At 41.6% G+C, this 24,076-nt stretch overlaps 1 protein-coding gene across 36 annotated transcripts in view; it reads right to left on the reverse strand.

Annotated features, from left to right (window-relative positions):
- The window catches only part of DAB1 (DAB adaptor protein 1), a 507,009-nt gene that overhangs the window by 13,780 nt on the left and 469,153 nt on the right, over positions 1-24,076 (reverse strand). For 31 of the 36 annotated variants that reach the window (XM_009683303.2, XM_068953299.1, XM_068953307.1 and 28 more), the window contains 5 exons: positions 21,562-21,621; positions 7,601-7,657; positions 4,320-4,382; positions 3,041-3,149; positions 548-1,096 (listed from right to left, as the gene is read on the reverse strand). In XM_009683303.2, coding sequence (XP_009681598.1) covers positions 548-1,096; positions 3,041-3,149; positions 4,320-4,382; positions 7,601-7,657; positions 21,562-21,621 — 838 coding nt within the window. The remainder of the gene's footprint in view (positions 1-547; positions 1,097-3,040; positions 3,150-4,319; positions 4,383-7,600; positions 7,658-21,561; positions 21,622-24,076) is intronic. The other 5 variants (XM_068953311.1, XM_009683314.2, XM_009683312.2 and 2 more) reach the window with 1 other exon arrangement.

Raw genomic sequence — 24,076 nt, forward strand, 5'->3', positions numbered from 1 at the left:
GCCCTCTGGCAGATAAGAGAAATATAAGGTCTCGTGTTGGCCCCTAGTAAATCTGTTGTCTCATGATTTCCCCTTGTCAGCAACCTTTGCAATATCCCCCACCTCCATGCTATAACCAGGATAAGCGTATTTTACAGCTCATCACTGAATTACCCCACGTTCAATACAGCAAGCGAGAACAATAAATACCCATCCCCTGATTTCCGCAATGTCTTGAATGGGACACAAGTGCAACCATTCGTAAGGCTGAATGTCACATGCAGCTTGCCAACCAGCTTGCATGTCCCTAGCACAGAAGATATATTACTATCCTCTTAGAGATTAAATTTCAGACTGTAACTATTGGGGCTGTTGATTTCAATGGTCTCTGAAACTCATCTGTAACATTTTTCTTTACGGCAGGAACACATCTAACAAGCTAGACCATGCATGAAGGTTCTAAGTCCGTACCTTTGTTCCAATTTACTGTATGAGTAAGAGAAGCGAAAAGCTTTGAGAAACAGTCACATTTGAGGAATGCTACAGCTGAAAGGGAATGAATACTCACGTGAATTTGTAGATGGTGTCGTGGAAGTCACAGGAGTCAAATTTAACTGAGAGATGTCAAAGTCATCACAATCATCTGCTTCCTGTGCCATCCCAACTTTGTTAAAATAACTTGAGAAGGCCTCTGAGGTACAACTGAGGGAAGGCTGATCTGGTTTTCTTGATGGCACTGGTGGAGGCTGAGCCATCTGGAAATCTTTAAACATTTCTTTTCCCATTTTCTGTCTGGGCCTGTCTGTCTGTGGGCTTGATCTGTTGGAATCACTCGTGGGTGGAACAGTAGCTATAGGAGCAATGGTACCTTGAAACATGGCTGCTTGTAAAGGCAAAACAGTTTGTGTTGGCATGAAGGCAGTTGGTTGGAACTGACCAGCTACAGATGGCCACGGTTGCTGAGTAGGAGGAAAAATACCGGGTTGGCCCCATGCTATTGGCTGTCCTCCCTGCATCACCTGAGCAACTGGAGGCTGAGCACCCATGGCCAACTGCTGTTGAACAAGTGGTTGCTGTCCCCAGAATGAGGGCAGAACAGCTCCCATGGCAACATAACCTTTAAACAATAAAAACAGCAGAGGAAAAAAAAAAAGATTTTAACATTAATGTCAAGAGCACGTAGATTCAGCTACACATAACACAAACACACAGACTACATCAGTGATGCCAGAGCTTCGGCACGCTTGTAAAGCAAACTGAAAGCCAAGGCTGAATTTATGTCACTAGATAAATAGTTGTATACAACAACAGAGGTGGGTGGATATCAGCAATAATCCTTCACCTCATTCAAATGAGAAGAGCTCTTTTCTTCTCAGTGAGTACCACATGCATCTGGGAACATGCGTGCGCATGGACTTCCTCAGCATGCCAGAAGCACAGCTGGGATCAGTTTGGTCCAACAATTTCCCAGAACCACAGCAGATCCCCAAACGTTTTTTACACTTACCTTCTGGCAGCACAACCCTGGTCCTCACCACGGAGCTCTGCAGGCTCTTGCTAGTGCTCCTGCCCCCGTTCTCTAACCTGTCACCCCTGCCTGTCACGGGCAGCTCCGGGCAAGAGCGTCTAGCACTGAACACCACAGCCAGAGCGAGCAGAGGGAAGGAAGAGGGACGACCTGGGCTGCCTTCCCTCTGGTTAACTTTGCTGCAGCTCCTCATCCTTTTCTCTTTGATTCTGCGCTGGGAAGAGTAAGTCTAATACCAGCCGACTCATGTAAACCCCTCTAACTACAGTGCAACCTTCTTGCAAGAGAAGGATCACCTCTGACACGGCGCTTGCTAAAATACCAAAAGTTCAACTGTGTAGGATTTATATGATCTGATGATTTGTTATTTACAACGAAAAACAAAAAAAATCCAAAACAATCTGTAACTAAAACTAAGCTGTAGAAAACCTCTATTCCAAATTAAACCACATAATACAATTATGTTTCACTGATAAAAGCGTTACGCCATACAGATATGATTTTAACTTACTGCTAACACTTTATAGCACGCAACCTCTCTTATACCTTTAATGTTGTGGCAGCTTTAAGACCCCTGTTTCTAACCTGAGCGTTTTTCTGAGCCCTTCTGTATATTCACCTCTTAGCTTTATTTATAGACTGCTTGGTAATGCTAAATGTACAAAAAAAATTTTTTTTTGATTTTAGAAACTGAACTTTAAAAGACTAAGTCAGAGACTAGCAACTCAGATATCTACCTTTCCAATAAATGACTACGAGGAATACTCCAGATGTTCTTTTCTCTTGCACCCATTGCAACCTCTTCTAAGCAGTGAGGATTTTCATCTGGCATTATCCCAAACCCTTCACCATCAACATAACTGCTCTGAGATACAGTAGCTAATCCGCTATTGCAATATAGCCCCATCAGAGAAGGAGTTAACCAATTAGGAAGTCACTGTTGAATGATTCAAGGCACTCCTCCTTGTCTTTCTGCCTAAATGGAGCTGAGAGCTGTTCTTGCAGTGCTTTGAGTATCCCAGGGAGAGATCAGCAGTCAAAACCACATTTCTTTCATGTCTCTGCAGAATGTTACATGGTTTTTGAATTCTGAGCACTTTGAGGAACACCGAAAAGTCTAGAGGAAATATCAGGACTTGGAATACCTTTGAAAAGCAGTCCAACTCTTCACATCTCATTCTCTAGTTACTGAAGATAGCACAGGATATTCATTGCTACCGCAAAGAATCCAGAGCTCAATGCTTTTTTCTCTCTTGCTACAGTACCTTGTAGGCATGCTTTTCTAGGTGGCTGAACTGTGGTTGAACTCCCAGTGACATTTTTGGTTTTTGCTTTAAAAAAACGTTAAGTAAATTCAGTGTAATGTAGTCCCCGCTTGCTAAGACTTGCCTTGCCTCATCCTACAGCACTGTCCTCAAAAACCTTCCCAGTTCCACTGGACTAAATTGATGTCCTGAATACTGAAATACAAACTAGAGCTGAGAACTGATCCCCAAACTTGAATCAAACTCATATTTTCACTTTATTTCTTACCTGAGGGTACGGCAGCAGTGCTGAAAGGTACAGAACCAAACATGTCTGTACTAGCAGGAAGTGACTGGGATGAAGATGGGATAAAGGCATCACCTGGAGTAGCAGGAGTCTGCAATATAAGATAGGAATAAAATACAACGATGGCACATCAGCTGCTGCTTTGTAGCACATGTCCTGTCACATCCTCTGTAACTCCAAAAAAATACAGATTTGGAGGGAAGAAAGAGAAAGAAAAAAGAATGGAATGAGGTAGAAGGAAACATGCAATAGGAAAGAGTATAAGAATGTGCTAGAGATAGGAGACAACAAAGAAAGAGAGAGAAAAAGAGAGAGTCTTTGTACCAGAGGCAAAATAAAAATGACATTTGCCTGGATTACATCATTTGCAAAGTACTGACATGATTTCATTCTCCATAACATGTAGACTTGTGATTCTAGGTGTTAGGTGACAACAAATAAAGGCACCAGACCTAGACATTACCCTACAGGACGGTAAATGAAATATCGGCAAGATACAGGGAAAGGTGAATAAATATTGCTTCCAATTAGCCAGTAAGACCAGAGCCATAGGTTTACATTAAAGAAGAAACACAATCTAATTGAGCAAGCTACGGATGAGGAGACAGGAGATTTGCCCTCTAGGCCTAGACATGCCACACAGTACCTCTGAGATGAGAGGCTGAGGACCCCGCAGTGCCTCAGTTTTCTCACTATATATTACTCCCCTACGCTGAAGCTTATTGTAAGGTTCAACAACTTAACAGGAAAATGATTCTGTTTTTACTTTATGATGCAGAAAAGCCTGTCAAGAAAGTTTTCTTCCCCCTCACAACAAATCCCCTCCCTCCCCCCTTTTCTGTTTTGTCCTTCCTCTAACAGTGCTACTGGGATACGTGCTTGGTGGAACCAAGCAGAGGTGATGCATAAAGATGTAGCTGGTTCTTCCTGCAGTGCAATGGAGAGACAGGGAGTTCAAGACAGAGTGCAGTAAAGCATGCACCTCTGAAACACCAGGAAAGGAGATCTGCAGTTCAGGTTACATCTTATGTGACACCTCGACCTCTGTCAGAACAACAAAAACTTAAGATGTTTTTGCACATCATCAAGAAGCGGTGATTCCACATTCAATTTGCTCCACTTTCATTTTCTCACAACCTAGAACTGCTTTGAAATCCTCTCTACTGGAATGGCTGATGGCCTGAACTGTGAACGCCCTGAATAAACACACTGAAAATAGTACAGTAGGAAAAGGCAGGGTTCGATTTCCCTGGGTACTTACTGGGGGAGAGGTTACATCAGGAGGAGTGGACATGTCCCCAAAAAGCTCTAGTTGGGTAACAGCCTATAAAGAGAAGAAAATACTTCTTTAGTGGAGAAGAAAGGGCAAGTTAATCAGTAACAACTTGTAAACTAGTAATATTAATCCAGAAAAAGCCACATAGGCTTCAAATGCCTTGTCCCATGTGGAAGAAGCACATGGGGCTCAGCTGATGGATTTTGGTATGGTGATCTCTACTCTAGAAGATGATTGAAGTATGAAGAAACCATCCAGAACGGGACTGGCTGTATTACCACTCTGCTCTTAACATCACGCAGCACCGAGAATGTATTTATGGCCAGCCTTTCCCCCGGCTCTTTTTCTAAATCCTTGTTTTGAGACCTTAAAAACAGTAGCAGAACTGTGAAGTGAGAAAGAATATAGAAGGGAAGGGTTTTTAAATGCTGCTTGATTTCCCCCTCCCCATGGGAAGGGTGTCACCTGGATACATGGACTTGAAGAGAGGATGCACAACTGAGTTATTATAAGTTAGCAGCTCTACATTTAATTCATACTAGAAATGTTTTCTCAGGGCATCCTTAATGTTTGATCTCAAAATAGGTCAGCCATACAGGTCTCGCTCAACTAGACCAGAAGTGAAAAAATACCGTCATAATAAGGAGCACCTTGAGTGGCTACATAATCAAAGCTCCTTCACATGTTCCAGAGTAAAATTGCTCTCTCTGCACATCAGGTCACTTGTCTAACTATTGGGATAAAAATCCTTGTATTTTAACTTTAAATTATCATTACATTTCAATTAAGTTTAAAATAACAATCTGAAGGGCCCAGGTAGGGAAGCAATGCTCAGAGTGGCTCTATTTCAAAGGGTCCATTTCAGTAGAGCTTGATTTCCGAAACTCTGGTCCTGCAGCCATTATTTTAACAAATATTGCTCATTATTGCTGAGTGCTTTCAGTAAAGGAACAGTTATAGAGCGTAGCCAATCTTTACAACAGGAAATCAGCAGCTCATGGCTGAACGATAAGGACAGAAATAACCACAGAGGCTGTGCATGGGTGCATACAAATCCAGGTGGAAGGCAACAAAGGCAGCAATACACCCAGGTATGACATCCCTTCCGGCACCGTGCTCTCCTGCAGTGCTGCTCTGCATCTGCAAGCTAGTTCAGCTGCAGTCCAGGGCCAGTAAAGCACCCAATCCCTTCTAGCTCCACAGCAGATGTAAAATCCATCTACCTTCTCTACCAGGGCAGATATCACAGGAAAGCTGGGATGGGAACTCAAGGAGTACTTTTTCTTCACTACCTTTCTCCTGTTTACATGTTTTCCTTTTTCCTTGTGTCATGCTCAAATCGTGTCCATCCATACAGGAAGCCAGAACTCTTGACATGAATGGCATTTAATGCACATTTTAATTCTGTTCATTGAGTCGCCTATCTAATTTTGCAGTCCACTCAATCGTATATATGAAATTCAGTTGAGTCCTGAACTGCAAATTTAGCCAACACTTAGCTCTTTGGATAACTGTGCTGGCTGATCAGTCCTTACAAAGGGGGAGGATAGCCTCCAATTTTTTTCCATCAACGATCTTTTAAAAAATAAGATCAGTCAAAAAAAAAAAAATCATTCAAAATATAAGCCTTTGAAATTACTATATATTTTTGCAATCCAATCTCTGTACCTGTTTACAGAAGCAATGTTACAGTCACTTAGACCTTGAATTTGTCTAGCAGCTTGGATGACTCTCAGCTTTATGTCTAACAATGTACCTAGGGATGAATTATCTCACATTTCCTCGTATCATGTCTTGTATTAAATAAATCACATTGCTTTAGTGATATGACAATATATTTTCTTCCTATGGGCCTATATATCCCTATAAGTATCTGTGTGCAAATGGAAGAAGAAAATTCATATCTTTTTTCAAGGGACACTACTTCTTTATGCTTTAGTAAAAGACTGCTAGAAATAGCCTCTGCAACAAAAATCACTTCTGCATTGCATTCATACACACTAGCCATACATTGTTAACATTGCCTAGAAAAGCTGAAATAACAGCAGCAGCACTCCTTAGGTAATCACTTCAGGCCTCCTTATGCCACTAATGATTCAAGAGATGACAGGTGACACCAAATCACAGAAAGAGTCATTTTCTTCTCTTCTTTCTAAATTGCTTGTTCAGTGCCACCCCTGAAGCTGCTCTCTTCTCACTTTTAAGGTTTCTTTTTTTTGTTTTGTTTTTTTTACAGAGCCTTCCCCAATCTTTGCCCCTCTAGCTTGCCAAAAACAGGATGCGTCCTTGGGAGGATGCCCTGAGCCACAGCTCCCCTGGCGCCTCCCTCCCACTGTGAGCAAGGAGGAAAGCACACCAGAGCGGATATGCAAGGAACGGGCACGTGTGGTTACATGGACTAAGACGAAGTGTCTGTAAAGTTCAGATTTTTTTATGGAAAAATGTCATGCAACATTTCATATCTATACTGAAAAACTGACAGTGAATATACTTTTGAACTCAAGATTATATGGCATGCATTTGAAAGGTGGAAAGTCAGATCTCTGTGCTTCAGTAACTCTGTAAAATGGGAATAATAATACTTTTCAAAGCGCTTCAAGGTGATGGATCTCTGGAAATTTTTTGCAGATATAATTCCATTAAAGCTCTTGAGAGGCACTGTGAGGAAGGACTTCTAAACAGGCAGCTGGATAGAGTAGTATGACACCTGATTTCACTATTTACTGTAATAAACCCTTGTTCACAATATTCTCTATGGGAAAGCAGTATGTGTATGGGAGAATTATTTCTGGCAGGCATAGCAACTTTACATGCAGTAGGAGCTACAGATCTATGTCAGAGAACTTAAATAGAAATTTAGCAGGAACACAACTTCACCATTACTTACTAGCGGCAGCCTTATGCAGCAACACTTAAACTGCAACAGCAATTTTAAAATCCCAGATAGTTCGGATCTGCTATTCCGTGCCTTGCCTGTTTCTAAAATCCAGTTCTCAGCCTGTGTAAATGAATGTAACTCCTCTGACACAGATGTAGTTTTATTCACCAGCAGTATTTGACGTTCAGGCAACCAACCAGTTATCATTTATTTTTCTGATTTCACTGTCACTACAGAACAGAATTCACCCAGTTTTTAATTATTCAGATCTGATATCACCCATATTCCAGTGAAGTTAATCCCAAACTGAACATTTTCAAATTGCACTGCTCCTATAGGTGATTTCATCTATATTTCCTTAAAATATTTTTTAGTGTGACAACCTTACCTGAGTGACTGAAACAAGATTTTCATCAATGTCCAGCAATAAGTTTCCATTCTGCAGCTGTAAAGCATGATTTATGAAATGAAATGAATGATTTATGAAAATGACATGAATTTCTGAGCATGAAAATGATAACCTCCATAATTATTGACTTCACTACTGAAATGAAAACCCTTTCAGTTTTGCTGTGAGCAGAGACAGGAAATCACATAGTCAAAATGGTGTCTGTGCTAAATCTAAGCTACTGGTATATAATGCAATGCCAACACTTGCATTACAATTGTTTACTCTTTTAGCTATTTAGGAGTTCAGCGCTAAGCATACATAGCGGGGTCAAATCCTACATATCTTGATGAAAATTTTCAGTGGTTTGGTGAAAAAAGGCCTTAACACCTCAGAGGAAAACAACAATTATGTTTTGGACAAGAAAAGTAAGTATCTGAAGCAAAATACAACTTCCACTTAACTAGAACTGTAACATTAATGTAAACATATCTGAGATGAGTATTTTCTTTCAATAGTAACTTTTAAAATTACTTCTGTAAGTCAATTCAAGTTATATTTAAATCTGTAGATTTAGTTTGTGCATCTGTGTACATCTAGGTGTGTATGCGCATACTATGTTTGCACACATACATATACACAACACATATCATGGCTTCTCAGAATGCTAAATTTCAAATAACATTGATCAAAGTGTAAGGAACCTTTTTGCTTAAGAAGCAAGCACAAATATAACAGCGACTTATCAAAAATCAAATCTCAGATGACTAGCTGAGGAGCGTCATACAAATTTACCAGCCAGTAATCCAATTACTTCTTAAACAAGAAACCAAAAATTCTCAGAAACAGCCTAAAATGTTTCCTGCCCCCTCCCTAATCTTATTGCATATCTTGAAAAAGAGAGAGAGAGAGAGAGAGAGAGAGGGAGAGGGAAGAAAAAAAAAGAATGGCAAAAAGCAAAGATGAGAAAAGAACATATCATTGCACACAAACAGGGAAGGACCCAGCCCGATATCCTCTTGGAGTACAGAGCTCTTGCAGCCTTTCCCCAGCCCCGAGTACAGGAAACGTGAAAAACAGCTGAGCCCATTTTTTTCAAAGTGCTCAACAGACCTTGGAAATATTCTTCAGATCAAACTGGAAAGGAACGTTGGTTTCGACTGGTAGCTTATCATATTTTGCCTGGACATCCCTCGCTGAACCAGCCCCCGGCCCCTGAGCTGGGGGACGTGCTGGCACCCTGCAGCAGGCTCTGCGCTCAGCCGTGGCCCCCCAGCCACACCGGCGGCGCCGGGAGGAACAGCCGCGGCTCAGCACAGAGGAAACACGTCTGCGGTGTTCAGCAGACCATTAGCAATTCCCACCTGTGCTGCAGCGGGACCTCGCAGGAAACATTTGCCCAACATGTCACGGCACATCCCCAAGCGCCCAATTATCACATAGCGTTTGAGCTGCGTCCGCCATCAGCTCATGTTCTGCATCACACGCCGCTGAGGAGACATGGCCTACGGGTGACATGCCCGTGTCTACCAGAGCACGGAGGAGCCTCCAACAGCAACTGCGCCGGGGCTGCGGCACAGCTACGGCAGGCAGCGTTGGGCCCTCCGAGCCTGCTGCTGCTGCGGCTTTCCAATTCAAAGCGGTTAACCTTCCCGAACCAAGGCAGCAATCCTCTCCCCAGTGCACCATCGAAAATAACCAGAAGTCTGGAAAGATGCTCGGTTCCTTGATCTTCCTGCGGAATTGCTGCCTGTGGATTTCTCCACGCAGCGGTGTAAGAGCTGTCTTTCATTATTCAGAAACGTATCTCCCCCAACAGGAAAACACCCTTACAGCTTAGTCAGCCAGGAACACACAAGTTGCTTGTACCCAGCTGTACAGACGGAGGCAGAGGAGAGAGTATTAATCCTTGTATGCTGGTGACATTAAAGCTTCTAATGAAAGCTCCGTGTCTCATACAGGCGTGTGAGACACACCATAAATCTTTTAAGCATGAAATATGTAAATCTGGCATCTTAAAACAGTAGGAAGCTTTTCAGACCGCTCCAGCCAGCAATGAAATTCCTTGTCATATTTCTCATTATTCAGTAAAGAGAAACATACTATCCAAGAGATGGGAAAAACTCCACGAGAAGTACAGAAGCATTTATATACCTAAGTAGAAAATGATCTACCTCCACTACAGCTTTCCCACTGACTGCAAAAGACCACAAGAAAGAATCATTTTTCTAAGCAACGCCAAAGTTTTGGTTTTAAAGGAGAAATCTGAGACAGGTCTATTGCTCTCAGGAGACTGTAAAGCACCTTGTTCTTTTCACTGCTCTATATGTAACACGCCAGCACATTCAATTTCTGTTACTCAGCCTGGTTTTACTAAAAGCAATGGATCTACATCGATTCGTAACAGGAGAAAGTCCACTTGGTATTTCTATACTTTTAAAAGTGAGATGATAAAAATAGTGTCTCACAAAGCCTGGGAGTGAAATCTCAGGGACTGAAGAAAAGATAGTGCTCAAAAGAATGAAAAATGACACACAGTAATTATCTTGTACTCCAATATAGAGCTCAGCAAGTTTAAAAGAGTATAGTATGATAATAAATATAGCAATTAAGCAGCAATTAGTAATTAACCTTTGAGTTGGGTGCTATTCAAACCTTTTAGGACAGCAGAGGGAGTTAAATTTAGTCTCCTACATTCTGGGTGAGTGCCCTAACGCTTGGCTCATTAGATAAAAGAGGGCCCATCCAACCATGCTGCTTCTCTTCATCTGCATTCCCTTTTCTAACACGCACCTTCCACTGAAAGTTCAACGACAAGTCAAGTGGTTAATGTGAAAACTAAAGATCTGGGGTTATTTTAGTTGAAAATGCAAATACTTTTGGCTATAAATTTCAATTTTTTTCCCTGCTGGTTCAAACCATTATTTTAGTTCAGTGACTAAACCAAAGCTTCAGTTACTCGCACAACCTGATACACAACAAATATTGATATTACTATGAGCTGTGTGAGCTCCAAGTAGTTTATTAATTAACTAAACTACAATTACAGAGCAAACCAGAAGCACGAATAAAACGATGATCAGCCAAACCATGCCTAGTACGCTGGGACACACCGAAAATATCCAGCAGACATTGTTTTCCCCTAAAATTATCGTCGCTTTAACGGATTAGCATGACAACTAAACATGAACAATTGTTCAATTCCTTCCCGACTAAAGTCAAAATGCTGTAGAAAAAAACCTGTCAAATAACACTGCTGCCTTTGCAACCTTAATCTCCTGTTGTTCGCTGATGTTCACACCTAAAGGTGCCCAAATGCCTGCCCTTTCCCAGTCGCAGAGGCAGCTGCAGTCACAAATGCTACTGTCAGCCCAGCTTTACACAGGCAGAGCTGAGCAGAACGTTTTAGTGGTGAGGCGGCAGTGAACATTTAGGACATATTCTCAAATGGTGCAAGTCATATCAGCTCCATGGGCTGCCATAAAACTACACTGATTGCAAGCATGCACTATCTGACCCAAAAGATACGCATTTGGGCATCAATCCCTTTCACCAGGTTCAATTTAAGTGCCCAGAATTCAACCTGTCACTGAAAGTTTCTCTTTTTAGTTTCATAGGATAATCCTTAGTTTTAAATGGTCAGGAGCATTCTTCTGCAGGTAACTCTTTTTTGTGCACTTTTCTTTGAATTAGGAAGCCCGAGTCCTGATTTGGGAAAGATGTATTCCACTACAGGGTAACCCCGAGCTACATCTCACTCACAAACTGCCCTATTTCCTTTGCTTGTTCCCTGGGAACTGCTGGATGTGCCGGTAAAAAATGCTGCTGTTAGTCAATACTGAGCAGCTAAGGAGGTGGTAAGTTTAAGAATAATTGACCTAGTAGATTATTGAGAAATGTCTGAGCAAACTGCTTTGCTGTCACTTGATAGCTTCCTTTAAATTAAGGATATCTTCAAATAATCAAAACATATGTGTACTCATTTGTTTGTTTTCTCTTTTCATTTGAAGAGAACTTAATCCTGAATTCTCTGGGTACCTTAGGCATTTACTTTCATAGGAAGCAGTATTTAAAATGTTTCGAGTTTTCCCTGACAGACTCTAATCAATCAAGCATCCATATGTGCAACCACTACTTGAGGTACCTAACAACTTCTTTCTCTCTCAGTTTACTCTTCCGGGGGAAGTGAGAGAAGAGACCTCTGGAAGCTATTTCCTAGGCAGGTATTTTCTTACAGAAAGGGTAATTTGTTTGCTCTAGTTCAGAATCGGAGCCATGCTGCTGCCAGGCAGCTCAGCATCCAAGATGATCATCAACGCTGGCGCAGAGGTGCTGGCCCCACTGCCCCTGCTCCACGCCTTGTCCAGACTCCCACGTGAGCTCAGGGAGCACCGCATACACTGGGCACATCACACACATTTGGAAGAAATGCTGCAGGTTAAGATTCATAACCTCTAAATATTATCTTATTAATACATTATAAATAACGGATTAATTCCAATATCTAACTCTCCAGACTGTTGGAGACCAGATTCTGAAGGCAGATCAATACCTTTATATATATATACACATATATCCTTATTTACCCAAACCTTTTCTAGTGCAAGACCAGTCCCTTCCCAGCAGCCCATACTATTACATTTTCAGAATAAACACCACTTCTCAAGGTTTGCTTTCTGTTTTTCGCAAAAGATCTGACATTTCCACAAATTCTGTCTGTGGTGAATGTAAATACCATTTCCCTCTGGTAATATGTTTAACAATAAAGAAATATTAACAAATGGTTAAATGAGAAAAACACACATTTACAGTATCTAAATCGATCTCCGGAGCACAAAAAAAGATAAATATAACTCCAACCAAAAAACGCCATCCCCAACAACAAATCCCTCCACCACCGGATTATGAAAAAAGTTCTCTATGGCATAAATATACAAGGTTAGGAAATTTCACTCCAAGAACTACCTTTTCATCAAAACAATTTACTGCACGCATCAGGAAAAACATTCAACCACCCTTTGAATAAGATATAGGCAAGTGACACAAATAAGAATACCTATAAGAAAGTACAGACAGATCTCATTGAAAAAAGGTCTCCATAGGAGGTAAGACTAGATAAGCAATAGGGGTAGACATCAGAGGCAGAAAGAGAGCAGGAGAAAACTGTGTCAAACTGTGACCGCTAACAGTCAATTACATGCATTATACTTCTGCAAAAGGAAATACTAGAAATAATACCCTAGCTGCAGAAATGCACAACTGGTAAAGAAATTGAATTATTTTTCTCTGAGAAAACTGGTTGCAAACAGTAAGACTGCCATTACAAAAGACAGCCATTTATAGGTTTTCTCTTTCTATTTGCAGAAGCGGCTCTAAAATTAAAGCAGCATGAACAAGTTCTACTTTTATTTCTTAATATGCCTAGTGCTATATTTAAACCAAGAAGAGGTACAGCATCATATATACGTTATTTCATGTCTCCTCTTACTGAAGATTTTGCTGGAAATCATAATCTTACTCTTTTCAAAACATGATGAGGACAAAAGTCTTGCATTTAAATAAAACCCCAGACTACAGCTACCTAATACATCTTTTATCTTGAATTATGCCAACAAATGACTTTTCTCGATAGCAGATACTCATTTTAGATCACTTGCCCTTTTAACCGTGATATTCTCTAAAATCTTTGAACGGAGTACAGTTGAAGAACAATAACCTCTTTATAAAAAAATTAAGAGTTCAGCATTAAGAAGGAGATGTTAAGAAGAAGAATGTTCTTCAAAACGAAGCAAGCAACAGCCCAATGTAGGAGAAGGGATGTCCTCCTCGCTTTAGTGAGCCCGTGGCTAATTCAGGGAAACAAGGTCTCGTGCCAGTTTCCTAGATGGAGACAAGACAAGAGACCCCACGGGGTCCCTTCAGGATTATGCTAGGGCCTTCTGCTGGAATCAACCCTTTCTGAGCATTACGTTGCTCCTTCTCTACACAATTCATACATTAATCCTTGTATCACGGTAACAAAGAACCGAATACCTCACTACTAGACCTACTTCCAATAAAGTCCATTATCATTGCGCTTGTAAGGGTAAGTAGCATGTGAGAGCATCTGGTTCATTAGAGTTATTTGATTAAGAGCTATGCAGTATAAAAGAAATATCAAATTAAAAGAAAAGTGATAAACACCCAGACACACAACCATTAACAGTAGACAATAACAGAGACAGTAACACAGAGCAGAGCTCTTCACTTACTGACTGATGGGCTATTAAAGGAACTGTTCAGGCTTAGCCTGCTTTTTGTAACTGATAAGCAAGGGGAAACAAGATTATCATGAATATTATGGGATACTTGAGGGGGCTTGTGGGATTGCGTAAAACTTCTGGACCGAGAGCCTGTGCTAATATTAGAGAGATCTGTGATTGTGGGGGTGCTTGTGAGACTAGTGGGCAAGTGCACACACCTGTTTGCTAGCAAAAACTGAGCTGACGTTGCTGGTGAGTAGGAGGCCTGCACAGCAGGTAAGGGGCCCAGATCCGGGCATGGACGTTTAGACAGACAGAGGGGCTGTGCTGATATCGGAGGGATCTGTGAGTGTGCGTTTCTGTGGGAATCTAGAGGGTGAGAATGTGCCTGTTTTCCCCAGGGCACTTCACTCCTGACCAGCCAGAGAGAAGGAAGAGGACTGGGCTACCTGTATTCATGTTTTACATGACTTCTAGTGGTACAATATGGGGGTGCTGGTAAAGATAGTGCTCTGCGTGCAGCAGTCTGTGTGGCCCGTCACGTCAGTGTCCTCCACACATGCGTGTGCCTCTCTGGGACACGTTCAGCCTCGCTGCTGTCCCAACCTGCAGCTAGGACCTGCCGCTGCATCCATTGGCCTGCGACAGACAGACTCCTGGATTGGAGAGCGCCCCGGGAAGGAGGAATTGCCACGTCCCAGAGTCCACTGGGTTCAGCAGCTCCCTAAGCATCGTGGGGAAATGGAATTAAAGAAAGCAGGGAGATGGTGGTTTCAAACTCAGAGAAAAAATCTTCCATTATGTTTATACTGGAAAACAGCCTACATTGCTTCCATCAACACACTGATGAACGTGAGGAAAAACTTGTTTACTGTGAGGGTGACAGAGCACTGGCACAGGTTGCCCAGAGAGGTGGTGGAGTCTCCTTCTCTGGAGAGATTCAAAACCCGCCTGGACACAATCCTGGGCAACGTGCTCTAGGTGACCCTGCTTGAGCAAGGGGGTTGGACTAGATGATATCCCAGTGGTCCCTTCCAACCTCAACCTTTCTCTGATTCTGTGATGTATTTATTTTAGTAGTTAATAAAAGTGAAGACAGCAGAATATCAGTTCTCATCTTTGCTCTCTCCAGGGAACAAAAATAAAACTAGGCCCAAACAGGCTAGCTGCTGGAACAACACTTGCTCTTACTTAGGCTCTGAAAGACTGATATGGTTGTTGCTATTTGTTTTCAGTTGAGTCTGCCCTCTTAATATACCTCCACTGCACACAACGAATACAGCCAAGTTAGCCAAACGATGATCTAGTTGTTCACATCGTCAGAAAACATATTTAAATGCTATGGGAATAAAGGCCTTGCTCTGTTTGGCGTTGCAACATCAAGTTTTCAATAATCAACTGATATCCCTAACCCTGATCTCAGGCGCAAACTCTACAGAAGCCATTCATCTAACTCAATCACATGAAGAAACACGACCACTTTTTGCTACAGATGCTATAATCTGGGAAGACTAGGGAGGAGGACCTGCGTTCTGATTCCTGTGCAGTTACAATTTTCATTAAAGAGTAAAACATAAAATAGCTCCAGCAAAAATAGCTTGAAAAAAGGAATACTAAATGAAGAAAGGAGGGGAAAGAAAGAAAAGAGAAAAAGAAAAAAAGAAAAGAAGAAGAAAAAGGAAGAAAAAGGAAGAAAAAGGAAGAAAAAGGAAGAAAAAGGAAAACAAGAAAAAAGAAAACAAGAAAACCCCAGACCTAATTCTTACAGCTCTTGATCAAGGAACAGCCACCCAACTAAGAAGTGTAACCACAAGCTTATGGTTGTGATCTCTGTGAAACAACGCTGGCCGTCCAGCTAGCTACCCTCCTTGGAAAAGAGGCACACAGTTTTGAATCCAGCCGCAGCCCAAGCCTCTGACACAGGCTGAAGCTGAACAGGGAACCTGCTTGGGAAAATTCAGGTGTGTCGGTCGTTTTGCTGTGGATCCACTCGTAACTATTAACTGCATAGCTGGGTATGCCAGGGCAGAGCGAGGGTAAAAGGCTTTTACTCAGAGCTTTTACTTCCATTTTGCACAGGTGTAAACACAAGCACAAAGCATAAGATCGTGGAAAACGAGGCCCACTGGCCTTGTGAAAAGGAATGAAAAAACACCTTGAACATTTCAGTGAGTTTTTACAACGGGGAAGTACTGAAATGGCAGATAATGTCCAACAGGCCTTGACTGGCAACAGGCACACCTAACACAAAGCCCAAACAAAATGTTGTGCCGACTATCACCTGCACAACATAGAAAGACTGCCACACGGGGACGAGGGGTTCCCCTCGTCGGAGCCAGCCAGAGCGGCCCGACGGCAGCACCCTCCTGCAACGCCGCCCGCCTCCTCCTAAATGCAAAGGAAGGAACCTCCCCTGAGTACCTTAAGACACGAGAGCAACGTTGCTAGAGAGCAGCTAGTACGTGCGTACGGCGTGACACAAGGCAGATGACACAGGTCGCAACGGGGATGGTGTCCACATGTCAACAAATCGCTCCTGTGCAGAGAAGGCTGTTATCATCCCAGCCTCCTGCTCCCGCGCAGGTCTCACCACCAAAAGAGCTGCGACAACAACATCGCACCTTCAGCGCTCAGATGCTACCGTTGGCGTAGTGTTAAATAGCTCCGCTACAAGCCAGCAGTAGGATGAGATTTAGTACTAGTGTTAAATCAAAAGGCAAACTGAAAGAGCGGAGCCATTTCCAGCGCTGCACAAAAACCTATCGGAAAGCAATACCACAGTAAAGTCTGCTCTGCAGATACTGGTGTATATATATCCATTGCTCTCTACAAAAATAGTAGTCCCACCAAAACATCAAAGACACTCAAGTCACAACACGTTAGCATAAGAAGCTAATATATTTTCCAACTTGGCCACTACTAGTTGTACCCATTAAAAATGCTTGTCCTTTCCCCTTTTAATATTAAACGAACACAGAGGATTTAAATTTAATTAAATTAGGGCAGTTAAACATGGGTGTATCCTTCAGCAACGGTAAATAAACATGGCAGGCTTTGCAGACACAGATGGCCCCAGACTGTGTTTGCGCCCTCTCCTCCTTGTGTTTGAAAACTTGACTGTGAAGCTCTAACATTGACTGGGGAGGCTGAAGTCAGCATCTTCAGCCTGCACGCTGTTTCTGTAAAGCCACCGATGCAGTATATTTGCTCCAAACTTCCTGAAAAGACATGCTTAAAAAGCCTTTCTCCAGAGCAAGCGTCATAGAAAGAATTCGTGTTTTAAAAGATGGCCAGAGCTATCCAGAATTACTCCAGGTAACACTGCCACTTTAGGGGCTGACTTTCTGAGTGAGCTGGTACGGTGAACGGGGCTGCCCATGCCTCCCATAGGGCTGCAGGCACACCTCTGACACAGGGCTCAAAAAGTCCCACTTGCAAATGGCGCTCGAATCCCAGGCCAAATTAAAACAGAGCTTTCTCTGACACAGTGCCCTGGCTTGGGCAGACGGGGCAGGCAGCGCTACGGATGGTAGACCTGTGTGGGCTCAGGTCCAGCATAGCTTCAAGTAGGAGTTGCACTCTGCATCCTCCTGCGGAGAGCCTACGGCTCTCCCCTATCTTGATCCGAGACAGCCATTTACTCCTCGTCCATCCTACCCTGATTTGTTAATATTTTCCATTCACTTGGTACTAGTCAGATGACTGCCCGTACTGTGAAGCATCAGCTATAATGCTTTGAATCTTTCTACAGCAGTGAGATGAGTTGTTTGAAAGTCTTCATAAAATTGTAAGCAGCTAGTTTAGACATTTTGATGGGAAGAGTAGGTTTTATTGTGATGTGTCTGACAGTCTCAGTGAAGGGTATTTACAGTCTGACTCTTATTACTAAAAACACCATGACAGGTACAATTTGATGTGTATGTATAATGGAGAGACGATGGGAAATTATGACAAAAAGAGCTTGTTAAACATTTCGCTTTTTAATTTCACAAACGGAACTACTATTTCTAAGCGGAGCATGTACCGGCTTACCTCTTTGGGGTAAGCCTCTTTTCTTTGTCTAGCTTGATGCCTAGCCCAGATAATATGAGGATTTGCCTGAGAAAGGAGTAGAGAGAAAATGGGAATGAGAGCAGGAAGTGTGAGCTGGTGATAGAGAGAAAAAGAAAGATACTGGGAGGAAACTAGATACTGTGAAAGGCGTATGTTTGGAGCCAGGATGCATGCCCAACAGAGGGGATCTACAGGAGAGCAGGGTCTGCTGGAAAGGGGTGCAGTAAGAAGTGGAGAAATATATAACTATTGAGTAAGCAATCTGTTCATCACAATGCCAGAGGACAGTGACTGACCACCAGCCACACGCTCAAAACTGAGTTCAGCAGATATGCTCATATTCTGAGATTCGAGGCTCATTCCCACCATCTGCACGTTACCCAATGTCAGCGATCAAGAGGAGTTGCACTATGGCGTACTTCAACGCATTCTGGTGAACGGCCTCACTCAACTGCACAGCACTGTGCTGGTACACTGTCTGTCTTGATACATATACAATGCCAACTACTCAACGATACTGCTGGAAACATGCTTCATAACCTTCAACCAAATGGGACCCAGAAACACAGAGAAAGCAACATTTGCGAAAACAGTCCTGGTTTCTTAGGAATCTACATCGTCCTTAATAAATAAATAAATAAAATAATACATATATATGTATGTATGTATGTAGGTATGAATTACACTTCCCAGTTAATAACCTTTGAAAAAGGGATTCTGGCTTTTAATTTTTACACTATGGTAGAATTCATCTCACCGTCTAAAAGAGCCTGTCTAAAAGTTAAGTGATCATTCCAGCAAGCTATTTAGACTCGTTCTGCAGCCATGGGAAAATAGCATCTGTACGTATATTCATGTCAACCCAAGAGGCACAGATCAGAGGGGAGGAAATTCCTTGCAAGGCTGGCTATTCCTCTCCATTGACTACAGATGATCAAAGGGAGAAGGCACCCAGACAACTAGCTTAGTACACCTCATTTTTATGTGCTGAGACCAGAGATAACTTGCCTGAGAACAAACCAGAGGAAAACAATCCCAAGACGGAAAATCAATCTCTATCTAGGGAATGTGGGCAGTTCAGTTTGAGCTCAAGCAAAGCTTGCTGAGTTTTTATCAAGCGTTGTGTTTTCAGTCAGGAGAGGGAATTCTTGTTGCTTGAAACCTATTAGAGAATACAGAAAATGTCTCTCTTCTTTCATCCATTATGAAAATAATGGAAGCAAGATTTCCTTAGAGAGAAAGTATCCTTATATGTTTAAGCCAGGTAGACGAGCTTAATTATTTGCCTCCACATTGAATTTTACAGGTTTATGCAATAAGGATAGCTATAAATTCAAAAAAGAAAGCATGCCTCAATGACAGTCTCTTACATGTGGAAGGGTGAGCAGTAAGTCAGATGGGCAGTGGCATATTACATTGCTAATTTTAAGAGCTACTGCTGCTTTCCTTTTTTTAAAATACACACTAATAAAAAAAGGTGAAACAATCTTAGCTACATATTTCTTACTCTTATCTCTCTCTTTTTTTTCCCCCTTTATAAATTGAAGTACATAACCTGTTTGGCATTTAGTAATTTTAAACTTAACCATGAAATAGCAAAAAATTAAATCTGTAACCAGCTTCATAGCGGTGACAGATTAAGTATATTTGATGATTACAGACTGGGTTCAATATGCCTTATATCTCAGACTCGTGCTCTGTAACATGACAGTCTAACACCAGTGTCTGCAGAAACAATAGCGGATATACTACAGACACAGTCATACTGCAAAGGCCTAACTTACCGAGTAAATTTGAAACTCCACGGAGAGAATAATAAAAAAGTCACAAGAAATGTACAGAGGATACTCACCTATGTGAGAAATGAGGGAAGAATCTACAGCTACCCCTTGTTCTCAAATACCTTAATTAGTTATGCAACATGAGACACCTTACTAGTTTTTCCCAGTCAACAAGATGTTGTCTCCCTCCTCCTAGTGGGTTATCATGAAATATTTACGGCGAGTTCTGTTTGCTTGTGCAAGCCACACAAGTGTCACAATTCAGAACCCCATCCAGTCCCCCCAGCATTTATCTTTTTTTATTTAGGGCCTCTGTGCTTAGCCCAAGCTGTGCAATTTTCCACATCCTTATGAGAAAGGAGCATCTCTTTCTCTCTCACTCTCATACATTTTTCCCATGCTTACAGCAGACTGAGATTCCTGACCTTTTCCTTTGTTTTTCTCCCATTCTCCTACAAATCATCAGAAATGCCAGTTCCCATGTAAACACAAATGAACAATTTCTCAAAGTACTGTTCATTTTCAGCACAAATTTATACTAAACAGTGCAACCCTCCCTTCAGTAAATGTACCATCCTGTTGCTAAGACATCCGTCAAGCCATTTCTTCTCCTCTCTGCACTTGTTCTCATTCCTTATACATTCTGCAGATAAACATTTCACCACTTCAGAATGTTAATATATAGAAAGGGAATGGTGCTGTTTGGATATAGGGGCATATTACTCCTATTTTTTAATGTATTCAGCTGTCCATTCAAGGCATAAAACAGAGAGAATTACATTTTTATTGGTCTTACTGGCCCTTAGCCTGTTGTATACTTACAGCACTACATAAGGAATACATAACAGCAGTGGGAAAAAATCTGCCTGTGCTGATTACAGCTCATAATAGCCAGAAAAGCATTGTAATATGTACAGCAAAGCTTCTGGCACTTCACCAATTTGTTGAATGAGGTCTTCTTATTCACTTATGCTTGGAGTAGTTCCTCTTGGAGTTTCCCACAGCTGTTTAAACCAATGGCAACTACAGGTATCTCTACCTTACAACTGGTACAGCTATTCTAACATTAAGCTACCCTTAGAAGTTGGTTTTATTGGGAAAATAACTGCTTTTCCACAGTATATATTAGGTGGGATTCCAACACAACTTTTTTCCTTCAAACGACAGAAGAATAATTCTAATGTCAATTCCTGATGTTTTATCACATTTGATTTGAAATCACGAAATCTTTAACCATCAGCACACTGCGTTCACTAGAAAGTCTTTCGAGACGGGCAGACATTACAGCTGCAGAAAATCGCCACAGAGGACACACAAAGTGTTCTGACATACCTGTTCCTAATGCTACTCTTCTCTTGACCTCCACTCTATTCAGCCCTCATTTTCACTGCTGTCCAACTTAAAGCAAGCTGTAAGGAGTACGACATGTAAAGTGCAGTTTTGACAGAGCGCACAGGGAGAGAAAACGCAGCCCATGCTCAGTCAGTGTGCTCTGCGCGATTCCTGCAATGACAGAGGGCTGATAAGCCTTGTACAGCTTCAGGGAATAGAGGAACTCTTCTAATCCAGGCAGCAAAGGTGTTTTTAGCAAAGCATTAGCATGTAGAAGGTTGACTGCTGGCTCTTAACTACAGATACCACATTTATAAATGGTGAGTTTTACAAGAATGAGTCAAAAAGGACAGGAGGAGATTTAGGTAATGAATGAGACTGAATTCAGTGAAGTTACTCTGGTTACTGGCTACCGTGAACTAGCCCTGCGATTATAGACCACTGACAAAGTAGACATCAGAAGAAACATACCAAATGTTATACAAAATTATGAAAGTCAAAGAAGCTAACAAACATACCTTCTTTTCTGCATATAAACAGTGAAGATACTTACACTTACAGGTTGACTTTTTGGCACATCATAAACACCTTCCTTCTTTTGGCTGGTAGGAACCTGCAACAGCAAATGAAAAATACTATCGTTATCCAAGCAGGCGGATGAAAAACTCTAGCGTTTAAGTAGAGGGTAGTCACTTAATACTAACGAAATCAAGGATGGCCCCCTTTTCATACAAGGAGTAACCTTAAATGGAGATCTTACCTAAGCAACAAAACATATACCTGAAGTTTTTAAAGTCCAAAGTTTAGCACTGCTCAGAAAAGAGATTTTCACTCTCAGTTAAGTTTGGCTGCATGATTCAGGCGCATCTGAATCTCCTTCCTTCTTAACTGTTTTGTTTGTTTGTTTTTTCACTTGGGGGTTAGAAGAGGCCCATGATCAGGTCAATACGTCACCTTTTTTTGTAATGGAGATTCAGAGTAGAGCTATCCATTTAAGGGAAGGAGATGTCTGGCCTATGGCATTAGCCACAGGCATTATGGCATTTCTTCTTTCCAACTTATTGAATAATGCAAGTCAGCTGAAGTCGCAACATGTACCCCGGTAGAGATGGGGCCCTGTGCCTGCTCTAAATAATGTCTGGTTACAATTCTGCAATTCCTACTAAGGAATCACCAGTATGAAGCAGTATATACACTCACGGAGCTGGCAGAGAGGAGATAATACACTTAGCTTAACTTTGAGTGGGAGTCTTTAGTTGCGTCAACAGCCATAAGTTATGCCTTAGGCATTTACATCCTACTCATGTAAATTTAGTTGCAATTGAGAAGGACTAAGGAATCTAAGGACTGCTGTTCTACATACTTATAATTTGTGATTATATATCTTTTCCCTCCTAAAAGTACTAAACATCTATTGTACATGGCACTAGAAAAAAAACACATACTCTAAATAGACCTGTTTGTTCTAAGTGAATCAGTGCTACTTCTCCATTGAACGAGGACAGTCAGCAGGAGGAGGTTACATATCAGGCATTAATGAAACCTCACAATTTTATAGAAGAAATAATATTGCAGATATAATAAAATGACAATTACCTTTTTCTTTCCTAAGACAATAAATACCTTAGACTTCTGAGATCAGAGTAGGTCATTTTTAGGGGGAGCTGAAGGAATGTTACTTATTCATTGAGATGTGGCATCATTTCCTACTTTGTACAATCTATCAAAAACAATCTCTAAAGTTTCAAGCATTCTCATGGCCACATTTGAATGTCAAAGCTTTCAAGGGAAACTGGTGCATCTTCATTAACTTAGTGCACACTGAAGTTTTTCAAACGCACTCAAGAAGCATAAGTGCAGAACACTCACAGCAGCTGAACAGGCTTAATTATCGTAGATGTTTTTTATAGATTTATACTCCTAACGCAGGAATGATTTGCTCAAAGGGTTTGTCGTTCTTCTCCCAAAGTGCTGTCCTCTTCCACTAAAAACCACCTCTCACACTGAACATGTGGAATTGGTAAGAGTGGAACAATTCAATTTAACTGAAACAAAAATCTCTCTCTCTGCAGACTGCTAAGTGACAGTGCAAGAGCAGAAATCAAGAATGCTCTATTTAACAAGTCATCTGAAAGTTTATTCGTCCTTGAAAAGACAACAAATGCTATGAGACAAACTACTTCCAAAACTACCACAGATAAGGTTTTTTTTTCTTTTCTCCCTGGAAAGTTTCTCTGTCAGTCATCCTCCTCTTCCTCCTTCCAGCTTTTCCCAGAAGTCATTCCACTTTGCACATTCCTACCCACAGTCTAGTCTGGGATGATCACTTCTCTGCACTATCCATTTCCAGTTTTTTCACTCCAGCTTATAATTACATTAGAGAATAGCAAAATGACTTCCAATACCGTCACATAGAACCTTTTCTGAAAGGCATTTTACCTCCCAACGTGATACCTCCTGCCTTCCTTTTGTCCTTACTTGCCATATATCATCACGTTTCACTGCATCTTTACTTAGACCGGAGGTCTGCAAGGTTTTGGTTTTTATTTTTGATTAGCAACATCATCAAAGGGGTACCAGCACTACCGATGCCGACAGCTCTGGCTCTGTGACGGTCTGGGTACCATTTTGAAGCAACTTGTGTCTTACTAGCAACACAAGCACTACAATTTGGAAACCCCAATCTTAGCCTGTCAGCTCCTTAGTACAGAACCGGCCTCTCCATAGAGACCAGTGCTGCCACAGACGCGATATAAAAAACACGTAACAAAATATCCTCCCCATCTCACTACCATAAAACAACAGGCAACCAAAGAGATGTTACTAAAATATCTGATAGTAAGTGAGAGGACTGGTACAAGCTTGGGGATCTAATCATTGCATAACTGATGCATTTAGAGCAAGTTACATAGACAGACAATAGTAAAAGAGCAAACACACACAGACAGACTTTTGGGTAATGTATCAAAGAAAGGTGAAAGACAAGGAAAGAATGCTTAAAAGGAAGTTGTGACCTCTACTGTATTAAACAGAAATAGCCACACTTTACATTTATTTTTCATCTTAAA

The sequence above is a fragment of the Struthio camelus genome, chromosome 8 (assembly GCF_040807025.1).
Source record: "Struthio camelus isolate bStrCam1 chromosome 8, bStrCam1.hap1, whole genome shotgun sequence".
In the NCBI taxonomy this organism is placed as follows: domain Eukaryota; kingdom Metazoa; phylum Chordata; class Aves; order Struthioniformes; family Struthionidae; genus Struthio; species Struthio camelus.